Here is a 26803-nt window from a genome sequence, read left to right on the forward strand (position 1 = left end):
CGTAGACACTCGAACTCGGCGCACCCAGCTGGAAGATTTTGAGTTTTATAGCAAACCTTATTGTACAGATCCGGGGCCCAGCCCGGCTGGGTTCCCCATTTGTCCCCCGCCGGGCTGCCTCCTCTCCCTCCCTCAAGCGGCCCCATCCTCAAGCCTTTCGCGATCCCCGGGACCCCCTCCCCTCGGCCTTTGGTCCGCCCAGTCCCTCCCCCCACCCGCGCACCTCCCTGTTACCTGAGGTATGTGGATAGATTTCCCCCCTCCCCTACATGGTAGAACCCAGCTCCCACCCTGGCTTGGGCTGAGGGACGGGCCCTGGCTTCCCAAACCCCGCCCCATACCAGAGCAAGGGGCAGGGGGGAGCCAAGAGTGTTACTAAGTTCCCATGGCAACCACGAGGGGCCATTTCCAGCCTTAGCACTGGCTTTGGGACGTGTCCATTGGCTGCTATTTCCATGGCAACCAGGAGTGGCAGTTCCCTGGGCAAATGGGATACAAGTTTCCACGATGATGAAAGAGTAGGAAGAGCCAAGTTGGGGGAGTCCCATCATCCCCATCGTTGGGCTGGCACCCCACCCCACCCCACCTCAGGCCAGGAGGGGTGGAGCTGCTCAATACAGTAAAGCGAGAGAGCCTGGGAGTGGTGCAGTCCAAATGGGGTGTCCACCAGTCCAGTCTCAGTCCAAGCTGGTCCTGGCCCCTCACACTCCGGCTCCCCCAGGTCCAAGGTTCCCCAGGTTCAAGTAACACTTCAGTACAGGTGAATGTTCAAGTATTGAGCGGGGAGGCAGGTAGGGGGCTGGGGTACCCCTCACCACTCCCCTGGGCCACGCTGAACCAGCGGGTAGGCCAGCAGGCCCCCACTCCTAGCAATAGCTGCCATTGTCAGTGACGTTCAAGGAGTCAGGGTTGGGGGAAGGAACTGAAATCTGGGGAGAGATTAAGGAGAGGGGTGACCCCGAGGGGGTACTACTGCCCCCATACCTGCTCTTGCCCCCCCCCCACCCCTCTCAGCCCTGGTTTTCCCCGTTTCCCCCAAGTACCCCCACTTCTGACACCTGGATCCCCAATTGCTCCTCTGGTTTCCCTTTTTGGCCCCCCCCACCCCCCAACTCCCAAGTATCTGGTCTGTTCCCTGCACCCCTGGTGGTCTGCTTTCTGCTCCCCTCCCCCAGCCCATTCTCCACCTCCCCCAGCCCCTGGCTCCCAGCATCCGGTGTGCAGATATCCTCCCCCATTCTCCCTCCCTCAAACTTGCACCTTAGCCCCCTCCTACCATCCCTTTGGCTCAGCACCCCCAGTACCTCTGGCCCACTCCCCCCAGGAAATGGACAAGGAAGCAGGTGGACGGGGGAGGGGATGGAAAGGACAGACCCCCAGAAATATCAGTGCAGGGGGTAGAGAGTAGGGAGGCTGGCTCGAGTCCCTGGGCAGGAATCCCAAGTCATGAGGTGGGTAACCTGGCCCCTGGCAGGGGTGAAACGAAGGCCCGAGGTCCAGGCTCCGGAAAAGTCCTGGGGGAGGGTGGGGGGCACCCAACTAGCTGTCCTTGAGAAGCAGCTTCTCCTCTGGGCAGCGGAAGGGGCCGGGGGGCCCGGCGGCTGCCAACCGGGCACAAGCTTCAGGTGAGAGTTGGCGGCAGGAGCGCAGATCTAGACGGCGAAGGCGCGGGCAGCGGCGGAACAGCGGAAGGCAGTGGTCAGTGAGGCGGTGGCAACCTGGGGATGGGGCAATGGTAGCCAACACCAGGAAAGTTAGGGGGTAGGCACTGGTCACGGGAACCAAGAGGCTAGCAGGACAGACAGACAGGGGAAGCATGCTTACCAGCAAGATTGAGATGCACCAGGGTCTCTCGGAGGGGGGAGGTGGGGGCTGTGAGGAGATGGACGCTGGGGTCCCCGACATGGGCGCAGTGGCTGAGGTCCAGGGCGCTCAACTGGGGCGCATGGCGCAGCAGGAGCCGCAGGGAGGCATCAGTCAGCTCCAGGCCTGCCAGGCGCAGCTCTGCTACCCCTTGCAGCCGTCCACGGCTCTCCGTTTGCCCTGGGCAAGCAGGTCAGAGATCAGCACTGCCCGCCGCTTCCATCCCTGTGCCTGGGCATGTAGACCAGCTATGTCCCCACACTCATCCCTCACCACCCCTAAACCTGCTCCCTCTATACAAGGAGCCTTGACTGGCCCTCTGCCTGGCTTGCTCTTCCCCCAAACACCCCCACAACCTGACCTTGTCTCATCTGTCCAAAGCTCACATTGCCTCCTCCTTGAGGCTTGCCGTGATTACTCCACGTGCACCTGTAACACTCCAGCCACTCCTAACCCTTCCCTGTATTTCCCCCCTTTTCCCACCAGCTGACATGTATCTTTTTCTCTCACACTCGAAGGTCAGTTCCATGAAGGCAAGAACTTTTCTGTCTTATTCTTGCTCTGTCCCCAGCAACTGGGATACAGGTGCTTCAGGACACAGTCACTCATCCAACCAATGACACCCCGGGCTGCTCTCCCACTGCCCTCTCCTGCCATGATGAGTAACATCACCAACTGGATCCCCTTCTTTCCATTCCCCGGTACCACTCTTCCTTCAGCTCCTGCCCTTGCCTCCTCACTCACTCAAGTCTCTCCTTTCCTTCCTGGAATCCAAAGAGAGCTGTTCTCTAGCACAAGTGGGACTTCTCTGCTAAAACCTCTGAGGGCACCTCAGAGAACTCCAATCTCCTTGGTGGAGCCTCTCAGTTCCTAGACCTTATCCTTGTCTCAGCTCTTAATTCCTCTCCCTCGCCCCCAACACCTGGGCTGATCTCCACTGGTGACCCTGGCCTGAGAGACTCTGCCTGTGGCCACCTGTGCTGTCCTCTGCCTGGCCAGTGTCCCCAGCTGTGAGGTCTGTGCTCGAGGTCTCCTCGTCCCCCATCTCCAGAGTAGAAGAGCTCATGCAACTCACCTCTGCACCCAAACTACATGGTCTGCTTCCCCTTATTCTGTCAATGTTTCTGCATTAGTTTTTTTTTTCTTTTTTTAAACTCAATGCCTATGGTGCACTAGTAGCCACTGAGTACTCACTGTGGGCCAGACACAGGCTCAGTGGCTGCCTGCCCCCAGGCCAGGGGCTAGCAAACCACATCTGTGGCAGGCTAGTGACAATGGACTGCTGGCCCTGCCCCCAGAGTTGAGGTCTAATGTGGGGCCTCAGGAGTCTGTTTTTCTAATGAATTCTCCAGGGATGGTGATGCTGCTGGTCCAGAGACCACGCTTAAGGAACCACACAGTCCTGGGAGAACACTGAGGCTCAAATCATTAAGTAATCTGCCCAAGATGACTATGGAGTGACAGAGCCAGGACAGCAGGCCTGGTGACCAAGTTCAAACCTTCACCACAATACCATCTGCCTCCCAGACACCAGCCTAGCCCCTGGATGAACTAGCTTAGATGCCACCAACTCATGAATCCCGCCCACACAAGTGTTTTAGGGAGTCTGCGGAGTGCTAACAATTTTCTTAGTGACTAATGCTACAAAAAGGACATTTTTATAAACAAATACAGACATTGAACTTTGTAGGATCTGGCATCCCTGGGCACCCCTTTCACCTGACCATGACCGACTGGGGCTGGGTCGCTAGGTGCCACTCCCTAATGTCCTGCACCAAGCCCACCACTCATTACCTGCCAGGCCGCCCCTATAGGTACCTGACCCGGTAAGCTCTGAATTCCACCCCTTGCTTTTTCCCTTTGAGGAGCTCAGAGCCTGGGAATGTCTACAGATGCCCTCAGCCTTGGGCCACAGCTAAAAGCCATTAGAAGCAAGGGAAAGAGGTCCTTTCTGGCTTGGGTGGGAAAAAGGGGGCATCAGTGAGATGTCACTGACGTGGCAGCATTTAAGCTGGGCTTTCATAGGACATGACCGTGTGGAGAGGTGGCAGAATAGTGAGTCTGGCAGAGAGTAGTAGGGGCAGGAGCAAGGAAGCAGCACTCTCAGTTTTGCTCCAGGAAGGCCGCACGCATCAAGGAGCCGAGATAGGAAAGGCAGGCCGAGTCTCCGCACACACATCAGACCTCAGGCGCCTGGAGGGCTCCTGTTTGCAAGCTCCTGCTCACAGGCTTCGACTGAAGGGGACTCAGGCAAGAGATGGGTCCGTCTGCCAGCCTCACAGGACCCACTGTTCCCAATGCCCGCCCTTACCCTACCCCGTATTCCTGGCTCAGGCCAGTTCCAGGAAAAGTGGGCAATGGGTGAGTGGGGTGCTCTGGCCTCACTCTGCCTGGTGCCCTGCAGCAGTCACTAGAAAAATGCAAAGAATCCTAGTTGCTTCTCTAATCCTCTTCCAAGGCTGCTGTGAAGGGGGTGGGTGGGAAGAAGAGAACCATAAAAGAAAGCTGTGAAAGCAAGGGACTCACAGAGCTTAAGAGCTCAGTGAGAGGAAACAGATTTTAATGAAATCACTTCACAGCTGTATGTGATATTCTGGAGGGGTCTGCTTTCACAGCTGAAGGAGGACTCTGATCATGGAGGGCTTCTAGGAGGAAGTGGCATTTACACTGAGGCCTGAAGGATGAGTAGGTGTTAATTAGATGGAGGAAGATAGGGTACTCTAGGCAAAGAAGAGCGGGCAAAGGCCCCGGGGCTGAAGGGGACTCGGCCAGGAGGCTGAGGTGGCTCAAATGCAGTGATGGCAGAGGTCAGTGGGGACCAGACCACGCCAGGCCTCAGCAACTATGGCACAACATTGGTCTTTATCCAGAGAGCAATGGAAGTTCCAAGCACAGGTTAGATTTGTCCTTCTGGAAGGTTCCCCTGGCTTCCGTGTGGAGAACAGTCTGGGGGGGTGGGGGGAGGGGGGCAGAGAGCATGCAGCCACCTCCTGGTTGGACAAGGAGCCAGAGACCTCAGGCTCCCCACCCCATACTGTCATGTGACCCCAAGTGACCAGGCCTCTGCCCCCGACCAACCTCGGCTCCCAGCATCTCCCTCAGCCAATACGGGCCTCCAGCCCCACAAAACCTCTTACTTTGCTTCACACTCCCTAGAAAAACCATGTTCCTTCAGGACAAAGTTCAAATAGCTCCTCCTAAGGAGGGCTTCTCTCACTGTCCCAACCCCTCACTGTCTTTACCACATGACTCCATGACTTCCTAGATCTGAGTCTCTCTCCTGCATGAGGGGTTCCACCAGAGGGGCTGGTTCAGTTTGAGGTCCCCAAGGGCCCCACACAGGCCTACGTCCCAAATATCCGCTCAACAATAAAAACTAATTTTACCCGGCAGGGTCCCTGGGCCTGACTCCCAGTGAAGAGGTGGCTGGTCTGACTGGGGAGGTGACATCACACCTCCAAGCAACCTGCCAAGTCAACTGGCTCCATCTTTCTGCTCTTTTCAGGAAAACCCTTATCCTTTCCCTGTAGGGAGTCTAGGGGTCAAATCTATTGTTCAGCTGTACTTTTACTGGGTCTACACATGAACTTTAAAATAATCTGAATTAATTTCCATCATTTAAAAACCAAGAGAGATCACAGAAAACTCCCCATTTCTGGCTCCTCGTGACAAACAGAACTGACTGGCCACACAGGCCCCACACTCTTCCTGCATCATCACTGCTCCCCTTGGGGATGCTCTTCAGCAGAGCCCATTGCGCTTGCGACTTCACTGACATCCCTGGCTCCCCCCAGAAGCCTGCGCCATCTGCCTGTCCTGTACTGAGCTTCACCCTGTAATTCCCTCGCCCTGGAGGGAGGGGCTGCGTCCTTATGGAGTTCCCTCTGCTCCCATCACAGGGCCCAGCACAGCACAGGGGAATGAGTGACTGAACCAGGGCAAGCAGGGCCTTCCTATGCAAACTCAAGTGTTCCTACTGCTCTTTCTTCAAACCCTTTAACACCCAACATGAGTTGGAAGAGACCTCGGAGGCCTCAGAGCCCCACCTGGCCCAACCTGCTCTACGGATGAGCCAAGAGGGCACACCTGGTCTGGTGTCTGGTGGCGGCAGCAGCAGCTCACGGAGCTGGGAGTCTTTCACATCCTCGACCCAGCGCAGGTCCAGGAGCCGCAGAGCAGGCAGTGGGGCTGAGCCCAGGGCCGAGACAGAGAGCCAGGAGCAGCCGGACAGCACCAGCTCCTGCAGGCCTGAGGGGTCAGAGAGTGGGTGCTGGGAGGGCTCTGCCCCGCACCTACCCTTCCTCTCTATCCTGCCCCACCCTCCCGCCATACCTTGCAGTCGGTTCAGAAGCCACATGAGCTGCTTCTTGGAGACACCTGTCCAGCTGAGGTCCAGGGCTCGGGGCTGGCGTCGAACCACACCGCTCAGCATGGGCGGGGTCAGTGACTTCCGCCGGCTCAAGTCCATTCGGGGCCACAGACGCTTGTCATAGCACCTGCCGGCCACAAGGGGGAGACAGCCCTCAGGGAGTCCACAAACCTCCCCCCATTCAGTGGTTCCCGTTTTCTCCTGGTCCATACAAAGAGCGAGAGAGGTGGGGCGCTGCAGGAAGGGCTAGATCCCAGGCCGAGCCATGAGTTTAGGGCTCAAGCCCGTCACTAACGGGATGCGTCACTAACGGGATGCGAGCCCCTGGGGAAGTCCCTTCCTTTCCCTGAGCCTCAGAGGCCGTTTAGAAAATGAAGATGGGGATCCACACGTGGCCTGCCTCACGTGGCTACTGTGAGGTCACACGAGGTCGGTCCAGTTTGCAGGCCTTACAGCTTATACAGCATTCTGCCACAGTCACGCATGCTGCACTTATGTAACGCTGATGTAAGGGGTCTGCCAGCATCCACCCCCTCAGCCTGTTCCTGTGGGCTCGTGGGCATGTCCCACCTCTGCCCTCTGCCCCATGACACACACGCCCCTTCCTGATAACCCCTGGCCCCTAGGGCTGGCCTTACAGCACCCCCTCCCTCCCCCTCTACTGACTACTGTGTCCCCCCAAGTGGAATGTAGGCTCCACAACAGCAGCGCGGCTTCCCCCTGTATCCCCGGTGCCAGCACTGTGCTAGGCGCGCAGTAGGTCATCTGCTGCACACTTGCTGAATGAACGGTGCCAAGCTTCCACTGGGCAACCCTACAATACAGCTCCTTTATAGCTTTCCATTCACTCACTCAGTCGATGTTTATGGAGGACCTGGCATGGAAACTACAAGGACAAATCAGGCCTGAACAAAATTAAATTAAGGTTTCCTGACCCCAGCAGTCCGAGAGCCTTGACTAGTCTGACATGCAGTGAACTGCAAGGGCTTCTCAAACCCTTCCCCCCACCTCTCCCAAGGTTATCTATGAAAACTGCGGTACTCTGAGGTACCCGGAAGTTCCAAGACTCCATTTGAAAATTCTCCTTAACATAGCAGCCTCGAAGGCATGCCAGGAGATTCCCACTTGCAGGGTGAACTATGTCAGAAGCAGCAGGAGTAGGAGGGGGCAAGGAAGCTGTATCTTACCTCTCTCCCACACCCCAATTCTGAAGCCCTGGGCTGGAGCAGTGATCCCCAAACTCTAGTCACTGGTTACCCCCTTATCCGCAGACCATGAACTTATCTTTAAATTGATCCCTTCTGCGCCCTTAAAACCAGTATTGTTTCACATAAATATGTGAACCTTAGAAATAAACAATGAAAACACACCAGGGTTATGAAATTCTAGTCAGGAGCCTTCAAGCTACCACCTAAACACTGTTTCTGTTAAACAGGGATATAAGTATTAGAAAGGTGTTAAAGATACAACAGCACACAATGGAGAGGTTTTCTCTGCAAAATTAATAAAAGGATCAAGCCATGTTTTCATACCACTTAAGACTGCTTGGCATACTCCAGAGCCCCTGGGTGACATTTCAGGGAATGCTGGAGGCAGCCAGGAAGGCTTCAAACTGCACAACCCCACCCCTCTGCCCCACCTGCTGCCTCCTATCATTCCCTCTGGCCTGGTGTTCTAGCTTCTCCCCCTCCTGACTCCATTCCCTCGGCCAATAAACATTTGCAAATCTCTCCAACTCTAAAAAGGAAAAGAAACAAACAAACCCACCCTCAATGCAGCTTCTGCCCCAGGGTCGTGCCCCTTTCTCTTTCTGCTCAGTAAATCCTGTTTGTCCAGAACCTCTCTCTGCCCGCTCTGACCCAGTCTTGAGTCTGACCACCTTGAAGCAACTACTGTACCTTCCATGGCTAGAAGAGAACCCTTCCCCCTGGGGGCTCACACAGGCCCTCAGCTGTGTTTCTGTGCCATGTCCCACAAGAGCCAAGCCAACCACCTGCCCGCCTATAGACATACAATGCTATCTGGTGCCAACACATCTGGGTACATGTGGTGCTTCTGCTGGAAATGCCAACCAACCCAGATCCTTCAAGGTTCAGGTCCAGCACCTCTTCTTCCAGGAAGTCTCCCCGGATTTTTCTTGGCTGGGGCTAACTGGTCCCTTTGCCCTTGTATGACCAGGACACTGGGTTGAAACCTCAGACTGGCAGCCAACAGTCCCTGAGGGCCCTACTGAGACTGGGCACAGAGCAGTCAGAACAAGGGGGAGACACAGGCGGTAACTGAGGCGACAAGAGACATGGAAGAGTCAGTGAGGACTGGGGCAGGGGAACCCCCCAGAGAGACAATGCCTGATGAAACGTGAAGGCAGGCAGCAGTTATTCGGGTGAGGAGAGGGGAATAAGAGGGCATAACACTCCAGATGGGGAAGAGCTAATATGCAGGTCCGGGACCAGGAGACAGCTCTGAGAATCTCAAGCGGAAGGAACACATGCAATGCATCATCTAGTAATAATGAGGATGATGGTGGTGGCCACAGCCCCAGTAACTAGTGTTTATCTAGTGTGTGTTGTGTGCCAGGTCCTGTTCTAAGCATTAAGCATTTCACCTCCCAATGGTCCTACTAGGCAAATACTATTATCACCTCCTTTTAGAGGTAAGGAGAATGAGGCCCAGAGAGGTTAAGACACTTGTTTGAGGTCCCACTGCTACCAGATGGGAGCAGACGGCTTGAACCAAGCGGGTCTAGACCAAGAGCCTGAGCTCTGAGTCGGGCAGAGGCAATGGTGAGACCACAGAGGAGGCCTAGGGCAGGGGTTCCATGGCGAGGAAGGCTGGACTGCCAGGTTGTCATGTCAGAGCCCAGAGGTGAAGCATGAGCCTGTGGGGACCTAAGTCCCCGCACCTCAGCTCTGCTTTCAGGGGCCTTAGGCAAGTCACTTGCCCTCTCTGGGTCTCTATTCGCCAAACCACGAAAGGGAGTAAATGCAGCACGTACTTCAAACATTTGCTGCAAAGAGAAAGGGAGCTCATGCAAGGAAGCGTTTAGGGCTGTCACGTTCCAGCATCCGGCAGGACATTTGTGGGGGTGACAGGGCGTCATGGGTGGGCTATTTCTACGCTGGGAGGTGACACCAAGGCAAGAAACAGGAATAACTAAGGAGGCCAGGGCGTGCCACCATCCAGGTGGTCAGGGCTCGATGTCCAAGTCCCCCAATCCACTCGCTTTGTCCTCGACTCCAGCCTGCCCCTGACCGAGCTCACTCCCTGCTAAGCTCACCTCCAAAATCCTACATCCTTGTCCTAAACCTCCCTCTGGCAGAGGTCCTCTGGGGTCACAGAGGTGGACCAGCCCAAACTGCCACCTGAGAGGAGCTCACAGCTGCCTGGGCTCCGGCCAAAGCCAGTGCTTCCCTCCAGTTCTCTGGGCTCCGAGGCCACCTCTGCCCTCTAATCTGTCCACGTCCAAGCCTCTACTCCCACCCCCAGCTGGCCTTGACTCTTTGCCCACCCTCTCCCTCTCCCTCGCCCCCCACCCCCCGCCTCCCGCCCATGTCCTCCAAAGTCCCTGCGATCCCACAACTCCTCCACTCTCCCCCACCTTCCCTCCCTTCCCTCGCTCTTCATAGATCGCTTCGCCTCCCAGCTCCAAGACAAGATAGAAGCCACCAGACAGGAAAGCCTACAGTTCCTGCTCTCCCACCTGCAAACTTCTCTCCAGCACAACCCTTACTGCCTCTTTCTACACACCATTGTAATTTCCTCACTGTCATTCATTCACTCACTCATTCATTCATTCAACAAGTATTATTTTAGTACCTCCTGGAGGCCACATGCTATCTTACAAACTAGGGCTACAGCAGTGAAAACACACATCAGGTCCCTGCCCTTAAGCTGCTGTCCTGGACCCCACGTGACCCGGCTTTGGTCCCTCCACCCTATCGGGCACAGCCAAATACTCCAAGGCCTCCTTGTAGCAAAATCCAACTGCCGCTTCTGGTCCTTAATCTCTCAGAACCTTCTGCCCACACCCAACAAACACTGTTTCTTACTCACTCCTTCCTCAATCTCTGCCCCGTCGGACATACCTCCACCAAGTCCAAGTCTCTGGCTGCTTGTTCTCTACCTCACCAATATCGACATTCTATCTTCTGCCCTCTTCCCTGAAACTGATGCCTATAGGCTGAAAACTCCCAAATATGGATCCTTCCCTCAGTAGATCTCTTCGCCTTCTAGTTCCAAGAAAAGACAGAAGCCACCAGACAGAAAAGCCTGTATCTTGCTGCTCTGCCACCTGTTTGTTCACTGCTATGTCCCGAGTTTCTGAACGTGACTCTTTCTTGAGCATCAGAGCCGTCCACCCAGCTGTTTTCCTGCCAGCTCCCAACTGGCCCACAGGCCTTGGGACCAAACACATAGAATCCCCCTGGGATTCACTCCCCCCTGGAACCCACGTCTCTTCCTCCAGCATTCCCGGACGCGGGGAATGGCACCACTGCCCATCCAGGCCTGTGGGCCAGAAACTCAGCTGAGTCACCCAGCTGCCCCATAGCCATTAGTCACAAACACAAGCTATTCTGCTTCTTAAACGGTTCTCAACAGAGTCCCTCCTCTCCACTCTACTGCCCCTGCTTCCTTCCGCCCCCAGGCCTGATAGCCTCCTGACAGCCCCGTTTTCCACTGGGCGCCACCCCAGGCCTCTGCTCTGCCCTACCCTCACCTTCCCAAAAGCAACCATTTTACTGAGTGTTTTGTAGCCTGCAGGTACTATGCTAAGTGATTTGCAAGGAGCATCTCATTCAATCCCCACAAGATATTAATATGAACCCCCGACTACAGAGGAGAAAACTGAGGCCTTGACAGCCAGCCGTCCACCCATCACCACACATCCAGAAAGTGCCCGAGTCACAGGTGATGACACTCATGAGGACCAGACTCCAGGGCCCAAGCTGGGAACCCCTGTGCAGTCCGGCTTCTCCCCACTTATGGTCACAACTTTCTCCTTGAGGCAGAAACAGAGTCCTCTCCAGTTCTGGGTCCCACGTGCCAAGCCCAGCGAACATTCCCTCAGCTACTGCATGAGGCAGGGGTCATGACCCCAGCAACAGCTCTAACGATTTGCTTCTATACTGCAGGTTGACTGGGAGCTCATTGAGGACACAGATCCGTATTCCGAGGATGGAACAATCTGTGCTTCCCGTAATTATTCATAACTGAGAGAATAATCGTGATGACAGTTAAGGCACTGAGTCGTTTTTGCTTCCCAGGTACTGTCCTCACAAAACCACTCTGAAGTAACTTCGCTGGTCCTCTTGTTTTAACAGCTGAAGAAAATGAGGCACAGAGAAGGTAGGAACCTAGTGCAAGGGTACACAGTTCACCAGAGAAGAGTAAGGCTGAGCCACAGGGAATTCACATCCGGAGCCCGTGCTCCCATCTGAGCTCTACGTGCGGCCCCCACGCAGACCAGCAGGCATCCACCAGTACCACTCAGCACCCACAGGAAAAAGACGCGAGTCTCATGCAACCACTACTTTGCATGACTTTAGCTGCCCATCCCTCATTCCCTCACGGGGGTGCTATCATGAGGAACAGATCAGCGACCATTTGCAAAGTGGCCAGCAGGATGTGTGGTCCACGTGAGTGCCTGGGAAAGAGCCTGAATTGACTTATTTAATAGAATAATCCTTGAGCACCTACACTGCCCCTTGTCCCATGCTGGGAACATGAAGGTGAAACAGATGCAGTATCTGATCGGAACATGAAAATGAATGGACGAATGAAAGCCTGACAATGTGCAGAAGGCCCCCAGAATCTCCGAAGGGAGCAGAGCTGCGTGAGTTTGACTGGGGGAGAGAGGTGTTGGGGGGCAGGATCAAAGGGTGGGGGGCGGGCAGGCTTGGGAGGATGACCGAAATTTCTGAACAAAAGAGGTTTAGGAAGCAGTGGGAGACGGGGGACAACAGGCAGGGGGATTGGTGGCACTGGGACATGAAGTTACAAGTGGGGCCGGGAAGCCCAAGAGTGGCCGCCTCTGAGGGGGCGGGTCCACTGCAGCAGAGCTTTCCTCTGTGTACGTGGAACCTGTGAGGCTGTCCTTGGAAGGAGTATGAAAACCAATCAGGGGATGCACATACAACACTTAGCACTATGCCTGGCCCACACTAAACGTTCACAAACGATACTTATGATTAAGATGGAAAGATTCTGGGGCAGGAGGGCAGGGCTCGCATGCCTGGTCCCAGTGTTTCCACATGACCTTGACCTCAGCTTCATCTGTAAAATGGAATGCCTCACGGAGTGGCTGTGAGGGTTACATGGGATCAAACATGGACGGGAGCCCATGAACAGTGAACACAGAAGCAGCGTGTTGTAACACGTACACACTACAGGAGCCCTGGCTACACAAGAACAGTGACCAGAGAGGGTCAGGTACCAGCTGTGGGTCACACAGCAGGTGAGGAGGGTCCACAGTAAGCCCCACTCACCAGCGGCTCCAGGTCCGGCAGACTCGCATGCAGATGCACAGCTCCCGGGGCCCAAGGTGCTGGAAGACGCGGAGCCAGGCGGCTCGGGGCAGGGGGTGGTCGGATCCGGCGGCCAAAGGCAGCGTGTCGGGCTCAGGGCTTCGAGGTGGGGGCCGTACCACATGCCGCTCCAGCTGTGGGGGCCGGGGCGGTGGGGCGGGTCCCAGGGGCCAACTGAGGAGGGGCCCCCCACTGCCAGGGCGTACAGCCCGCCGCCCCCCACGGTTCTCCTTCTCGCCTGAGCTGCCCCGGGTTGGCCGTCGCCCATTCCGGGCCTCGCCGGGGGCCTCATCCTCACTCAGCGATGTGCCTGATGAGTCGGAGTCTGAGTCCGAGTCTGAGGAGGACGAGGAGGTATCAGGCACGCGCTCCAGCAGCTGGCACATCCGCTTGAAACGCTCTAGCTTCTCCCTCTGTGGTGACGGGGATGGCACTGCGGGGCCCTCGGCAGAGGCCAGAGGTGGCTTTGGTTTCTGCAGGGAGACAGAGACTGTTCCAGGGCCTGACACAGTCTGCCCCACTCCCCCCGGCCCCTGAGGAGTCACAAGGATGAACAACCCAAGGGACAGTCATGGGTTCCTGCCCTGGCTCTGCTCCTGAGTGGGCGTCAGCCAAGCCATGCCCCTCTCTGAACTTGTTTCCTTATCTGTCACACGAAAGTGCTAATTCAAAGGATTAAGAGCCTTATGGGTTCCAATAGCTTATGAATTACCAAAAGCATTGAGCTAAGGAAAACAGCAAGAGAGAGTACTGGTTTGGCTGCCACCTGTTTGTGACCTTGGGAAACCCCTATCTCATCCCCTACATGGTGGGATCCTGGACTAGACGATTCCGAGGTGTCTCCTATTCAGCAACATGAGAATAACAAAGCTCGCCCAGCTCCAGGCAGAGCATCCCACACACAGATGCCCCCATCCTCACAGTAGTCGAATGAAGGGGCAACCTGGTCACTCTTTTTAGACATGAGGCAACTGAGGCTCAGAGAGATGCAGCGTCTACAGTTACACATTGACAAATGGCGGATGCAGGGTTTGAATGCCATCAGGCAGACCCTGCATTTAGCGAGTCCCTGCAAAGTGACATCTGAGTTCTAGCTTTGCTGTGGGACTTTAGGCAAGTCTTGTAACCTCTCTGGGCCTCATTTTCCTTGGATCTAGGTAAATTTTATAACTTACGAAGTTCACCTACTTTCATTACACAGTTCTCTGGGATAAGCGGGTAAGGAAGCAAAGGAGAAGCATCCCCATTTCAAAGATGAAAAACAACCTGAGGCTCAGAGCAGCTGCCACATTGCTGAGACCACATAGTACGTCAGCAGGCAAAGATTTAAACTCAGTTCTTTACCCTTTACGGTTTGGAAAGATGAGGGTTAGATAATACCTCAAGGGTTCTTGGAAAGTTAGGGGCTCCTGTGGCATGGCCCCAACCCACTCTTCCCCCTCCATTCTTCCCAGCGGTCCAGATGCCCATGGTAGCCACGTGGGGCAGGGGCAGGACAAGGTGAGCAGGAAAGGACAGGTCTGTATCCAGGGTGGAGGGCGGGGCAAGGAAAGGTGGGAGGGAGAGGGAGGAGGTCCCCGGCACACCTCCCAGTTCTCGGGAGGGAGCCCAGGGTAGCAGGACGAGAAAGCCTGGCTCGGATTCAGAACCCTGGGGGGCAGAAGGCCTGGGCCGCCTGGGTCCGATCCTCGGAGGAGGCAGGCGTCTCCACCCACCTTCTTCAGGTGCCTCTCACGGCCTCCTTTCACCTACCAGGGCAAGAGGTAGACACGGGGAAAGGGAGAGACCCTATGAGCCACTCACTGTCCACAAAACTGAGATCCATGCCCTCCTTAGACTACAATTCCCAGAAGCCCCCGTCTCAAGGAGAATGCTGAGCATGCTCGTCTTCTAACCAGTGTCCTGGCTCACCGAGCATGCTCTCATCTCCTCTTTCTTCCCCCCTCAGGCCCGTCCAGCCCCTCCCCTTTGTGCTATGGCAGCTTTGAGCATGCTCTTCCCTGCTCCCTAAAGTACCTGGGCTCCCAAATCTTCCCTGTCCAGTGCCAGGTGCCCCTTACCTGTATCTCTCCCCCATTCCCCCACACATACCTCTTGAACTACATCTCCCAACACCCCCTGGGGGCTCCACTGAGCACAGCCTCTCAGGCCTACACTCCCAGAAAGGGAACAGAACTACTGCTCCCAGAGTCCCTTGAGCTGGACCCAGTGAGCATGCTCCCTGGCTCACCTTTTTCCTTGGAGTGGGGGGCTCATTCCCTGCCTCCCTCTCCTTTCTTTTGGGGAGCCCAGGCACGTCCTCTGGCGGGGGCCCAGCAGGCAGGAGGCCCTTGCGCCTGGGCGGGGGTGGGGGAAGCGGCAGCTCCTCTGTCAGCTTCCACCCGCTCCCCAGGCTGGCGCCCTCCTCTCCGTTGTCGGCCCTGCGCCGGCCTTGTCCCTCACCTGAGTCCTGAGGACACGGAAGCTGCAGTGAGACTCTGCACGGCCCCCAGCCCACTGCGCCCCAAGCCCAGCACCCCGACAGCCCCTGACCCGACCTTGTTGGTCCGGCCTTCCTGGGTGCAGCGAGGGCACTCCCAGCAGTTAGGGATTTCTGCGTTGATGACACCCTCAGCCTTCCCCATCTGTGGGCAGAGAGGGCAGGGAGTGGATGCAGGGTGCCAGCAAACCCAGAGGCAGCGTTCCCCACCTCTGTGCACCCTGACAACTTGCCCCAGGCCAGACAGCAGGGCCCCGGGGCCATCACCTTTAGGCAGCCGGGGTGGACGATCTCATTGCAGATTGTACACTCCATGAGGCTCAAACCAAACTTCTCTTCCTCTCCTTCCACTGTGTCCTCCTTCCCAGCCTCCCCACACAAGAGGCACACGGCTGTGTGTGGGAGCACAGGCTGTTGGGGGAGAGGGGGCATCAGGGACCCCGAAAGCAAACCACAGGGACAAGACCCTTCCTTCCGGGAACCCTGGCCAGCTGCTGAATGGTTTAGAGCTGATGGGCCAAGCTGGGTCAGATCCTGAATCACTACTTTTGTGGCAATGTGACCTTAAGCAACTGAGTTAATCTTAGGTCTCTGTGTCTCCATCTGTAAAATGGGGCGAGGAATTTTCCCATGCAGGGCTGTTGTGAGGATGAGATAATGCACACGAGGCACTCGATACAGTTTATCCTCATTGCTGTAAAGGTTCCAGTAGGATCCAGGGCCTGTGTGACCCTGAAACTGTGGCTTTGGGAGGGACAGAGACCACGGGCAAATATGACAGTAATACTCAGAGGCCTGGAAGGGACAGAGTAGCAGCCTGCAATGAGTCTGCGTTTGCTCAATGGGCAGCCCAAGGGTTGCTCTGGACCCCACAATGAACCCGGTTTTAGCAAGACCCCTAGGTACACTAAAGGGTGTTCCTGGAGAAAAGAAAACAGGCTTCAGATGATGTGACTTTGGGGAGGATAGTGGTGACACTGAGTCATACCAGGGATGCTGAACACTGTGACACAGGCTCTAGGAAGAAGCAAGTAAGGGGAAGAAAGAACAGGAAAGTAGGCAAGGGTTGGGGGACAAAGGAAGAAAAGAGAGGGGCTCTAGGGTGAACAGACCAAGCAGGAAAGAGTGACTGGAGGGAAAAGGAGGTAACGGTGTGAGGAAGGGGACACAGGATACAAAGGCTGCTCTCTGGAGCCCTAGGAAGTCAGAGGGTGCGGTCGGCTGGAAAGAAACCCACGTCCCCGGATACCTACTGTATGCTGAATCGTGCAGGGGGCACATTCATATCCCTGCTACTGTTTACATCTTACAGAGAAGATTCCTTGAGATCCAGTGACTTGCTCAAGGTCACATAAAGGGTAAGCCTGGCCTCAAATCCAAAGCTACTCTGGCAGGTGAGGGAGAGGCCAGAAAAGGCTAAGGCTGATTAACAGGGGCCAGCTCTGGGGGTGTGCCCCTGTGCACACATACCTCTAGGGAGGAGGAGGAGAGGGGCCAGGCTCTCTATGGGTCTGAGCCTCTGAAAGTTGGGAAAAGTGTGAAGGTGGGAACTGGGTTGGATTCTTCTGTGTGCCCAGACACTGACCCCAGCTTGGAGCTGAGGACATGGGCCTGGTGGACATGTGAACAAGCCGGTGAATGAGTAAACAAGCAGCAATCTACCGCAGACCCTAGGAAGCAGCCACCAGCCACCCCAGAAAGGCGCCCAGTGTCCCACGGTGGGGGGAACTCACGGCTGTGCACTGCCGGAGCAGGCATGACTGCTTCATGCGCCCGGGCCCCCCGAACTTCTTCATGTCTCGGCAGAAGTGGCAGTCCCCGCACTCAGTTCGCACACAGGCCCGGCAGCGGCGGCAGCGGGTTCGGCGTCGGCGCGCTCCGGCCCCCGGTCCCCGGCTGCTCGACGACATTGGGGGCGTCAGCAACGCCGAGGGCTGTGGGTGAGTGGTGACAGGGTCAGGTGGGCCAACTGGGGCCGACTGGGAAAACCCCTGGCAGCTCCCCCATTTTTAGGCAGCCAGAGTTCACCCTCTGTACCCAGGGAGACAAGGAACGGGGAGGTGGCCCCTCCTGAAGGGGGTGGGGGAACCACTCTCTCTACCCAAGGCCTTTCTCTGGCTCCAGTTCACCTGGCTCCTCTGAGAGCCTGAGAACTGGCCTCCTGACCTCACTCCTCTAACGTCCTTAGCGCCTCCTTGACAAGCCCAGGGACGATAAAGGAACACTGGCTTCTCCCGCTGATATCCCCACATCCAAGCTCCTTGGAAAGCCAGGGGCTCCTTGTCTGTGCACTTACATCAGGAGGTCCCCCCAACTCTTCCTGTTATCCAACTGTACCACACTCCATGCTCTCCCCAACCTGAACTTCCCGATTTACCTCCAAGACACCCACAGATTCCTGGGTGGAAGCTCCAGACCTTTCTTCCCCCTCCTTTCTCTCTCACACACAACTACCACCAAAAATCTGGATATCATCACCAGATCCAGTGGGATCTTTGCCCCCCCCATCCCTAAAGATTCGCTCTGCTGCCCAACTTCCAGGGTTCTGAGACACCCCCCGCCATGGTGCTTCAGGGACCCTCTTTGGGCTCCAGATCTCCATTCCTCTGCTCCCCACAGAGCTCCCTCTGCTCTGAGACACCCTCCTCTTGGATCTCTCAGGTCCATCTGGCAATCTCCCAGATTCCCTGGGCTTCTAGAATCCAGCCTGACATCTTTAAAGAACTCAGGATGGGCTCCTCCGTGTGCACCCCCCCCCCCAGCTTCCTAGGCTGTTTTCCATTCCTAATTGTCTAGAATCCCTTGAGCTCCCCTTCCCATGGAAACCAGTTCCTCCAAGATCCCATTCGGACTCCGCAGGCCTGGAGGATCTCTCCATGGCCTGAGTCTTACCCCAGCTTCCCCCTTTCCATGGACTTCCAGACCCATCCATGGGGGTGGGGAAGGGGCCTTCCAGCGCTCCAGGGGAGGGGCCTGGAGGGCGGCGACTGCAGGCAGGGATGGGGGTCTGCAAGGGGAAGCAGGGTCTAGAAAGGAAGGCCAGTTCCCCAGGATTGAGAGGTAACAGGATGGACTGGAGATGAGGAGTTGGGAGCAAAGAGAGGGTGAGGCTGGGGGCGGGGAAGGTGGAGAGCCAGGCTGAGGATGAATGGGAGTGGGAGCTGCCTAGGTCTGGGGGTGAGGAGGAGCCGCATGAACCCACCTCACACGTGTCCCGGGAGCCATCTCTCCCTTCTCGGCAGCTCCCGGCGGGTCGGCGGCCATCGGCGGCGGGGGGGCCGGGCGGCGCGGGGCGCGGAACGCTCTGAACGCAGGGGTCCACGGCCCCCCGAGGGCGCTCGGCCCCTCCCTCCGGCGGAGGCCGGGACGGCAGCGAGTGGAGATGAGGATTGCCGGGGGCGAGGCCCTCCCACGGGCTGCGGCGCGGCCCTTCCAGGGGGAGGTCCTGCTCTGGGGGGCTCAGTCCCTCAGCCCCCCCCTGGCCAACGGGGGCTCCTCGGGCGCAGTGTGCTCAGCTTCTGCCCGGGCCCCACTCAGTCCCGGGTCTAAGTCCCAGCTCCCCTCCCCCCACCCCGCCTCACCTCTCCCCAGCGCCCCGACCCTTTAACTGGCCTCTACCCGACCCCCACTACCCAGGGGTCCAGGACCAGGCCTGGGCCCCCCCACCGTTTCCGGGGTTCAAGCCCCGCCCACCGCCGGTTCCCGGGGAGGGGGGGGTCTCTGTAACCTGCCCCCCTCCCCTGGGCCTGCCTCTGGGCTGCGACCCCTGCTCTACGGCTACACGGCGAGTGGAGGGGGGGGGTGTGAAGGAATCAGCTCGGGCCCCGCCCCCCCAGCCTGCGCGTGTCCCCGCCTTCTCCCCCCTCCCCCCAGCGCGCGACCCTCCAGAGATAGGGATTTAAATAAAATTTAAATAAACCCCCTTCCTCAAGCAGAAGGATGGAAGGAAAGGATGGAGGGAGGCAGGGGGTGGGGGGATTGGGGTGCCTCAGCCCCCTTGGTCCCCCGGCCCCGCGCTGCTTCGGGCCGGGGCCCTGGCCGCCTCTCTCATCCTTCCTTAGCTCCTTCCTCCTTCCTCCTGTCTTCCTCCTCCCCTCCCTCCTCCTTCCCTCCTCCTCCTCCTCTTAACTCCCTCCTTCTCCCAGAGGAACCCCGCCCCCTGCCCTCTTCTTCTCCCACCACTCCACTTTCAGGACGAACACGCGCAGGGCACGACGGAAGTCGTAGTCCCGCGGGCACTGCTGCCACCGTGGGAACACTGGGACGCTGGGGCCTACGGGGACTACAAACAAGATGGCGGAGGGCATGCCACGCTGAGAGCCGAGGATGCCGGGAGTTAGAGTCCGGTTGCCCCGAGGCTCCCCGTTGCAGAGCATACAGAAGGAGCGGGAAGGATGACTACAAACAAGATGGCCTTCTCCCCTGACCCGACCTCCTTCCCAGGCACTCACACGCCCTCCTGTCCACAACTCTCCGCGCGTGTGTGGTACCTGACGGGAGTCGCAGTCCATCTGCTGCCATCCCGCTGCCATTTCTACTCGTCAGGAACAATGGAAAGGTGAAAAGGAACGAGGACTACAAGCAAGATGGTGGATGAGGGGCGTACACCTGACTCATAGTCGATCTTATGAGGTGCGATGGGAATAGTAGTTTTTCTAGCCTTTTAGCGTTCCTTACGAATGACGGAACCGGGAGCTTAAGGAGACTACCATAAAGATGACGGGGAGACTATCTAGCCTCTCCCCGTCCCCTCATTTTACCACGTTGGGCACCTCGCCCGCCTCTAATCTCGAAATCCCACCCCTTCCGGGAGCCGCAGAGCCTGACGGGAGTTGCAGTCTTCCCGACTCCTATTATTTTCGCTCGAGACAATGGAAAGGAAAAGGGGCGGGGACTACCAGCAAAGATGGCGGTCGAAGGAGAGGGGAGACGGCGACCTGGGATTTGTAGTCCAGGCGCTAAGGCTACTCCCTGCGGCAACACCTGCTGGGGGCCGTAGTCCCTTCTCTAGCTTCTAAAGAGAAAGGAAGTGGGCTGTTGAACTGTGCATCACCGTGGACACGCCAAATTGCGAGCCGTCGGAAACCAAGAGTCCTTCCTCCTCTCCGTCACCCCTTTTCAACGACCTGCCGGGAAATGTAGTCCCACGCCTTCACTTGCTACTGGAGGGGGAAATTTTATGTCACCAGTGGGGATCAGTGCGGGTGAGGAGAAAGAAGTCTGGGCGACCCAGGAATATATAATGTCCCCGTGTGGCGAGGACTTAATAGTTCAGGGCTCGGCTCTTAAAGAAAAGCAGCAGTAATCAATATTGTCGCCAGGGAGGCGTGGTTCTGCCGAAAGTATCGTCACACTGTTGTGCCTTGGCAAGCGTGTACACCTCACACGCGTTGCCTGTTCTCCTAAACCTTAGGGAGTCAGTGTCTTCCGAGTCGTGAGGGTCCCATGGAAAAGGCTCTGGAGTCGTACAAAATCCCTGCCCCTCTGGAAGTCCCCAAACCTCGGTTTTCCCATCTAAAAAATGGGGATAATGACACCTACCTCGAAGCAGGGCTAGGAGTGTTAAGACAGTGTTCGCGAAAGTGCCCAGCTCAAGGCCTGAATCAGGGCACCAGTTGGTTGATCCTTTTTCGAGGTTCCTGCCAGCCCAGTTGTTCTGGGACCCCAGGAATCCATCGTGCTGGAAGGAGTTCGTTCCTGTGAAAAGCAAACTGGTGGGCAGGCTCTCTCAATTTGAGCCGCACCCGAGTCTCTCCCACCTCTCACCCTTTGCTCATTTTGGTCCTGAGCGTCCACTACCCGGAGCTGCTCCCAGGGGGCGCCCATTTCCCACTTGACTGAGTTAACTACTGCCACCTGAAGTGGCTCATCTCCAGCGCGCCTTGGAGGCATCGCCCTAGACACCTGAGCTCCCAAAGCAAATGGGACTGCTTTCCACCTCTGTGCCTTCTTTTTTTTTTTTTTTTAAAGATTTTATTGGGGAATTGGGAGAGGGGAACAGCACTGGGGAAGGGGAACAGACAAGTTGCTGCCCTTTTGTTCTTCAGTCTAGTTGAGGACGTTGCTTCACTGGCCCATGTTGGTATTATCATTGCGCTCTTCCCGGGTGAGGCAGATCAGTCGCCAGCCTCTGGACGGCCGCTCACGGTGGCTTTTGGCAGCTCACACCAGCTGCCGGCTGCTCACGTTGGCTGCCGGGCCACACACAGTAGCTTATGGCAGCCCACTGCAGCAGGGGCTGCAGCCTACACCGTCGCCGGCAACTCATAGCAGCCCAGCTCCAGGTCGAGCTGTTGTTCACCATCTTGGCTGTAGAGGACAGTGTCACTTGCCCTCATGTGGGATCCGAATTGGGGCCCTGCTGCTCAGAGCTGGCGTCCCAAGCCAGCTCTTAACCAACGCGCCACTTGGCCGGCCCTCTGTGCCTTCTTACCTCCCTTCCGATATTCCTTCTCTGCCTGGAAAACTGCTCACTTTTGACCCCACGGCTTCCTTCTCCTGTGTTTGAAAGGAGAGGGTTAGAGGACCCTGCTAAAGATGTGGGGTGTTTTTTTCTGTCAGAGGACGTGAACCGCTGGCCAGCATTGAGTGAAGTCCTCAGTCTGCAGGGACTGGACTCAGGCTGAACTGAGAGGCTCCTTCGAGCCCGCTTTATCAGTCAGGAAATCCTTGGCTGCCAAAGGATTGTCATCTCACTTCCTCACTGCTTTAGCCTCAGCTGGCAAGATTACATCAGGGCTTTGTCACAGCTGTTTCCTCTTCCTGTTGCACCCTTCTCCTTCTGTTCCACATCCCTCCCTAATTATTCATCCTTCAGGTCTGTGTTTAAATGCCTCTCCCAATGAAGCCTTCCTGTAATTCCCAGGTGAGATTCATTTATTAGATCAATCCCATTAGATCAATCGTAAGTTTTATGAAGGGTCCACCTCACATGTTAAGTGCTTTCAGCCTCTCATTTAATCCTCAAGAATCATATGAGGTAGAATACCATTTTACAGATGAGGAAACTGGGGCTTAGAAGGGATGAGTGTGAGAGTCAGGATTCAAGCCCAAGACTGCAGAGCCCATCCTCATAACTATTGCAGCATCCACGTACTGATCAAGCCCAGCCCACGCATGGGTCTAGTGTGGGAGAGCAACAACAAATGTCGTAGGCAAAAATGGATTTCTGCTTTCACTTGAAATCCTGAAATCGAGCAACACGGAGCCTGCATTCCTTGAACAAGAAACAGCTGGAGCTGAGCAGTGGCTGCTCCTTTTAGATGGGACGTCAAGTTCGACACCAAGTCCCCACCTAGCTTGCTTCAGTTTGAAGTACTCCCCTTGGATAGCTATGCACCGTCACCAGCGCCTAGTCCACCCTTCAAAGCAATTTTGGAACTCTTTCTATAACCCCTGCCTGTATGGCAAGCCCTTTCTTTGCCTGCTGGTCTGTTGGCACAAGGAGTATGCCAGGCAGCGGATATAGCTCAAAACTCACTGAGAGGAGGGCAGGTGATTGGTTAGCTCAGTTGGTTAGAGCGTGGTGCTGATAACACCAAGGTTGCTGGTTCGATCCCCGCATGGGCCACTGTGAGCTGTGCCCTCCTTAAAAAAGTTAACTATGCCATTGAAGCATGAAAGCAATGTGTAACCAGTGATCATGGCTGTTCCCCAATAAAATTTATTTTTTAAAATCTCACTGGGACTCTTGCATGTCCACAGTGAAAATATGCCTCACAGTCTGGGAATTAGGATCTCTAGACCCACAGGGCCAAAGGTTGGGGGACTGGACGCACAGATCCCCCAAGGAGCTCACTGGGAGTGACAGTTGGCGGGGCCACTCATGCTTCTACTCTGTGGTTCCCAGGTTCCCGTACCCATGTCGTGGGCACAGCACTGGGAAGCAGTCATTGATTTAAGGTGTGTGCCTCACCTGGAGCTTTCAGGTGTAGCCCCTCACCTTTCAGCTGTGCTTTCCGTGGCTGTCCCATCAGCCTGAGGGCCCAGCAGCTTCTCGACGGGGCAGCAAATAGTGTGTGCACCCCCACACTTCCTTGGCTGTGACTGGGTCCCTTAGTCACAAGCAGTCAACACTCATACCAGGGGGTGACAGGTGCCCACACACAGAGGGGACCTGGGTGGGACACCAGCTGAATGCATTATAGGATCTAACTTAAATGTTTCCATAAAACGTCTCGTCCTCCCCTCCTCTTCTCCCCTTCTCCCTCTTGCCCCCCTGCCCCCCTCCCCTCCTCCACACCTCGGCACACCCACTCAATGGCCCTAGTCTAATCCCCTGCCATCTCTGCCTGCCCAGCACAGGTCCTGCCTGACAGCACTGGCAGCCCCCTCAGCCTTGGAGACCCCATCTCAGAATCGATCTTTCTCTCAACCTTTTTCCTCCTTCAACACACAGTTCAGGTTGGAGACACCCCAGATCCAATCCCAAGCTGGGGGTCAGGAGTCTAGGGCCTGTCCTAGCCTTGCTGTGAGACTTCAGGTAAGTAGCTGCCTCTCTCTGGGCCTCGGGCCCCTTATCTAAGGCTCCTTGACTCTCTTTTAGCTAATCACATCAACCTGTTTTGGCTTCTCAGAACCTTGTTGCTTTAGGAACTTTTGTTTTTAATCAGTTTATGAGTTTGTTGTTGGTTTCCCCCACTGGACTGTGTGCCCTGTGAGGGAGGCAACTGGCCCTCCTTATTATTCACCCTGGTGCCAGCACACAGTAGGGCTTCATCGATATCTCCTGATGGGTGAATGAATGAATGGATGTGTCTCCTGCCTCAGCAAGAAGGGTGTGGGCCTTCTTCCTCCACTCCAGCCACTAAGCGGAGGGGGGTAGAGCAGCACCCCAGCCCCCAACTGAAAGGAAGTAGGGTGGAGTCTGGGGGACCACTCTCCAACTCAGTAGGTGGGCAAGAACTCAGGACTGAATAGTGACCCCTTATGGAGAGATGGAGAAAGCTAGGAGAGGGATGAGCCCTAACACCTGTCTCCCCAACTCCCCCTCTGCCACACGCCTTGTAGGAGGAGAGGGCCTCATATGTGTGTCTGTGTGTTTGTGTGTGCTGTCTGGTTGAGGGCAGCCACTGGCCCAGATCTCTCAGGACAGCAAAGGCTGAGATGGGATTAACTCAGGACTCCTGCGCCCCAGCTGCCTGTGTGTCTGTGCACACACATGGCCATAGTGTGTGCACGCCGTGTGTGCACGTGTGTACGTGTCTGCTCTGCACATGGTCCTCTAGCAGGGCCTCCAGGGGTAGGCTGTGCATTCACACGTCTGTGCATCTGTGTGGATGCATGTGTGCTCACCTGTCTGGCTCTCCCTGTGTCTCGTGTGCAGGCCTGACTGGGTGTGTGTGACACACACATGTGTAGGCATGCAGTGTCAGCTCCACAGGGGCAGGGATTTCTGTCTCACTTGTCCCCTGCTCTAGCCCAGCTCCTGGAACAGGGACCAGCATGCAGTAGGTGATAGTACTTGAATGAATGAGTGAATGATAGTGTGTGCAGGTCTGGTATGCGTCCACGTACCAATGCAGGTGTAGACGTGCACACACTCCTGGGTCTAGGTGCACCTGGGCATGCATGGCGTTGCTCACAAGACACCCATCTTGTGTCTTTTCCAAACTCCTTGGGAGCCAGGGCCCAATGCCTGGGTCTCCGTTTGGCGGAGCAGGGGGCCACCTCCTAGTGGGAAACTGGATCCCAGGACTTGCAGAGCTGCAGTGGGCAGGACCCTCTGCTTTGTCCCTCATAATCCTACCCGCCCTTGCGCTCTCCCAGCATCTAGGATTTAAGGTCGAGTTTGGGGGCTGTAGGGGACTAGGGTGTCACTTCAGCATCCCCTTCCCTATCTGAACCCTGACTCAGATTTCAGCACTCTCCTCCCCCCCACTCCGTGTAACTCCTTCCCTCCCTCTTGGGTGACCCCAGGGCTCAGCCCCAGGTATAAAGCCATCTGAGGGACAGGACAGGTGCTCCAGAATGACCCAGAGACTGCAGAGAGGAAGGAGCCAAGGAGAGAGCATGAGGTGTTGGCTGGGTGAGTGAGGGGGACCAAGCGCCAGGGCCTGGAGGTCAGGAGGGGAGGGGCCGGTGCCGGGGCTCTCTGGCCCAGCTGACTCAGGCACCTGGCTGCCTTTGCATCTGCTGGGAACCTCCAAATGCTTGCACACCGAAGGCTTCACTCACCATTCATTCATTCATTCATGAAATAGTTATTGAGTGCCTATTTTGTGCTAGGTAGGATTCTGAGAATTTGGGAATAGAGCAGTGAAAAGATAAAAGTCTATAGTCTCATGGAGATTTCATTCTGCACACAGACAATACATGGAATAAACAAGTAAATTAGAATGCCAGTGTGACAAGTGAGAACAATGATCCAGGTTTGTTGGATGGATGCATGGATGGATGGATGGATGGACGGACGGATAAATGAATGAACAAACGAACAAATGAATGAAAAGGCCTTCACTTCCAGCATTCCCTTAAGTTCTGAACTTCTGGGAACTCTGTAGAAAGGAGGCCTAGGAGGCCATCCTGGTTTGCCTCTGGCCTCCATTGCTTCCTGCTGGCAACCTCAGGTGGCTCCCCTCCTCTCTGAGCCTCACACTAACGATGGGATATAAACTCGGCCCGGCCTCTGAGAGCACAATTCGGCAGCATTTCCTCAAATTTAAAATAAGCATGTCCCCCAGTCCAGATAGTCCCACTTCCAACAGTGCCCACAGAGGCTGGGAGAAGGATGTTGACAGCGACATTCATTCGTTCAACAAATATTTATGAAGCGGGGCGCTAGGTGCTGGGGAAACAGCAGTGAATGAACCAGGTGAGGTTTCCTCTTTCCTGGAGCCAACATTCGAGGGGGAGAGACAGCAACAAGCACACAGACAAATAAATGAGGAGTCTCAAATAGCAAAAGTCACTGAAGCCTGTCCGTCAGGGGGAGGGCAGGGCTTTGGATATATGGCCGGGACAGCTTATGAGTTGAGGCCTGAAGAACAAGAAGGAGCCAGCCTGGGGGAGATTAGACGGGTGGTCCTGGCAGGGCCCAGGGAGGGCAAAGCTAGAGGGGGAAATGCTATGGAACAGAAAGGAGGCCAGTGCAGGGGCCAGGCCTTCCCGGCCACACTGAGGACCTGAGCTTCACTCTGTGAGGCAGGAGCCATGGAAAGTTTCAGGCAGGGAAGGAGCGTAGTTGGACTCAGGAGTGTGTAGAAGGGAGGCAAGGGTGGAAGCAGAGACCAGTGGGGAGGATGCTCTAATGTCCGGTGGGAGGTGCTGGTGGCTGGGACTCAGGTGGTAGCAGCAGCAGGAGGGGAAAAGTGGTTAGATTCTGGGTGCACGTTTGCGTGTTTTAAAACTTCGTATTGGGCCAGCCGAGTGGCGCGATGGTTAAGAACTGGCATGGGATGCCAGAGGGCCCCGGTTCGGATCCCACATATGAGGACCAGTGACACTGCCCTCCACAGCTAAGATGCTGAACAACAGCTCAACCTGGAGCTTGGCTGCCGTGAGTCACCGGCGACGGCGTAGGCTGCAGTCCCTGTGGCAGTGGGTTGCCATGGGCTACCGTATGTAGCC

General features: G+C 56.2%; 1 protein-coding gene across 3 annotated transcripts; it reads right to left on the bottom strand.

Annotated features, from left to right (window-relative positions):
- Positions 1-23: 23 nt before the first annotated feature.
- FBXL19 (F-box and leucine rich repeat protein 19) lies at positions 24-19322 on the bottom strand. Of its 3 annotated transcripts, none has more exons than XM_019628585.1 (11): positions 18438-19322; positions 16969-17169; positions 15503-15646; positions 15294-15380; positions 14987-15205; positions 14472-14504; positions 12718-13229; positions 6196-6359; positions 5950-6111; positions 1825-2043; positions 24-1718 (listed from the first exon to the last, which is right to left on the bottom strand). In XM_019628585.1, exons 2-11 carry the CDS (start codon positions 17143-17145, stop codon positions 1540-1542), a joined length of 1896 nt encoding a protein of 631 aa, XP_019484130.1. In that variant the 5' UTR covers positions 17146-17169; positions 18438-19322; the 3' UTR covers positions 24-1539. The 3 variants fall into 3 exon arrangements, with proteins under 3 accessions (XP_019484130.1, XP_019484129.1, XP_019484131.1); XM_019628584.1 differs by having other exon boundaries at positions 14343-14504; XM_019628586.1 differs by lacking the exon at positions 18438-19322 and having other exon boundaries at positions 14341-14504; positions 16969-17131.
- Positions 19323-26803: the final 7481 nt, after the last annotated feature.

The sequence above is a fragment of the Hipposideros armiger genome, unplaced genomic scaffold (assembly GCF_001890085.2).
Source record: "Hipposideros armiger isolate ML-2016 unplaced genomic scaffold, ASM189008v1 scaffold_799, whole genome shotgun sequence".
Taxonomy (NCBI): Eukaryota; Metazoa; Chordata; class Mammalia; order Chiroptera; family Hipposideridae; genus Hipposideros; species Hipposideros armiger.

What these genes read in the sequence shown, in the direction of transcription:
- FBXL19 (XM_019628584.1), bottom strand. Translation starts at nt 17,145, where the DNA reads ATGTCGTCGAGCAGCCGGGGACCGGGGGCCGGAGCGCGCCGACGCCGA. An exon ending in CCCCCACTCCAAGGAAAAAG is followed by an intron (nt 14,505 to 14,986) that starts GTGAGCCAGGGA and finishes TTGCCCTGGTAG; the next exon opens with GTGAAAGGAGGCCGTGAGAG. An exon ending in TCCCTCCCGAGAACTGGGAG is followed by an intron (nt 13,230 to 14,342) that starts GTGTGCCGGGGA and finishes GTCTCCCTGCAG; the next exon opens with AAACCAAAGCCACCTCTGGC.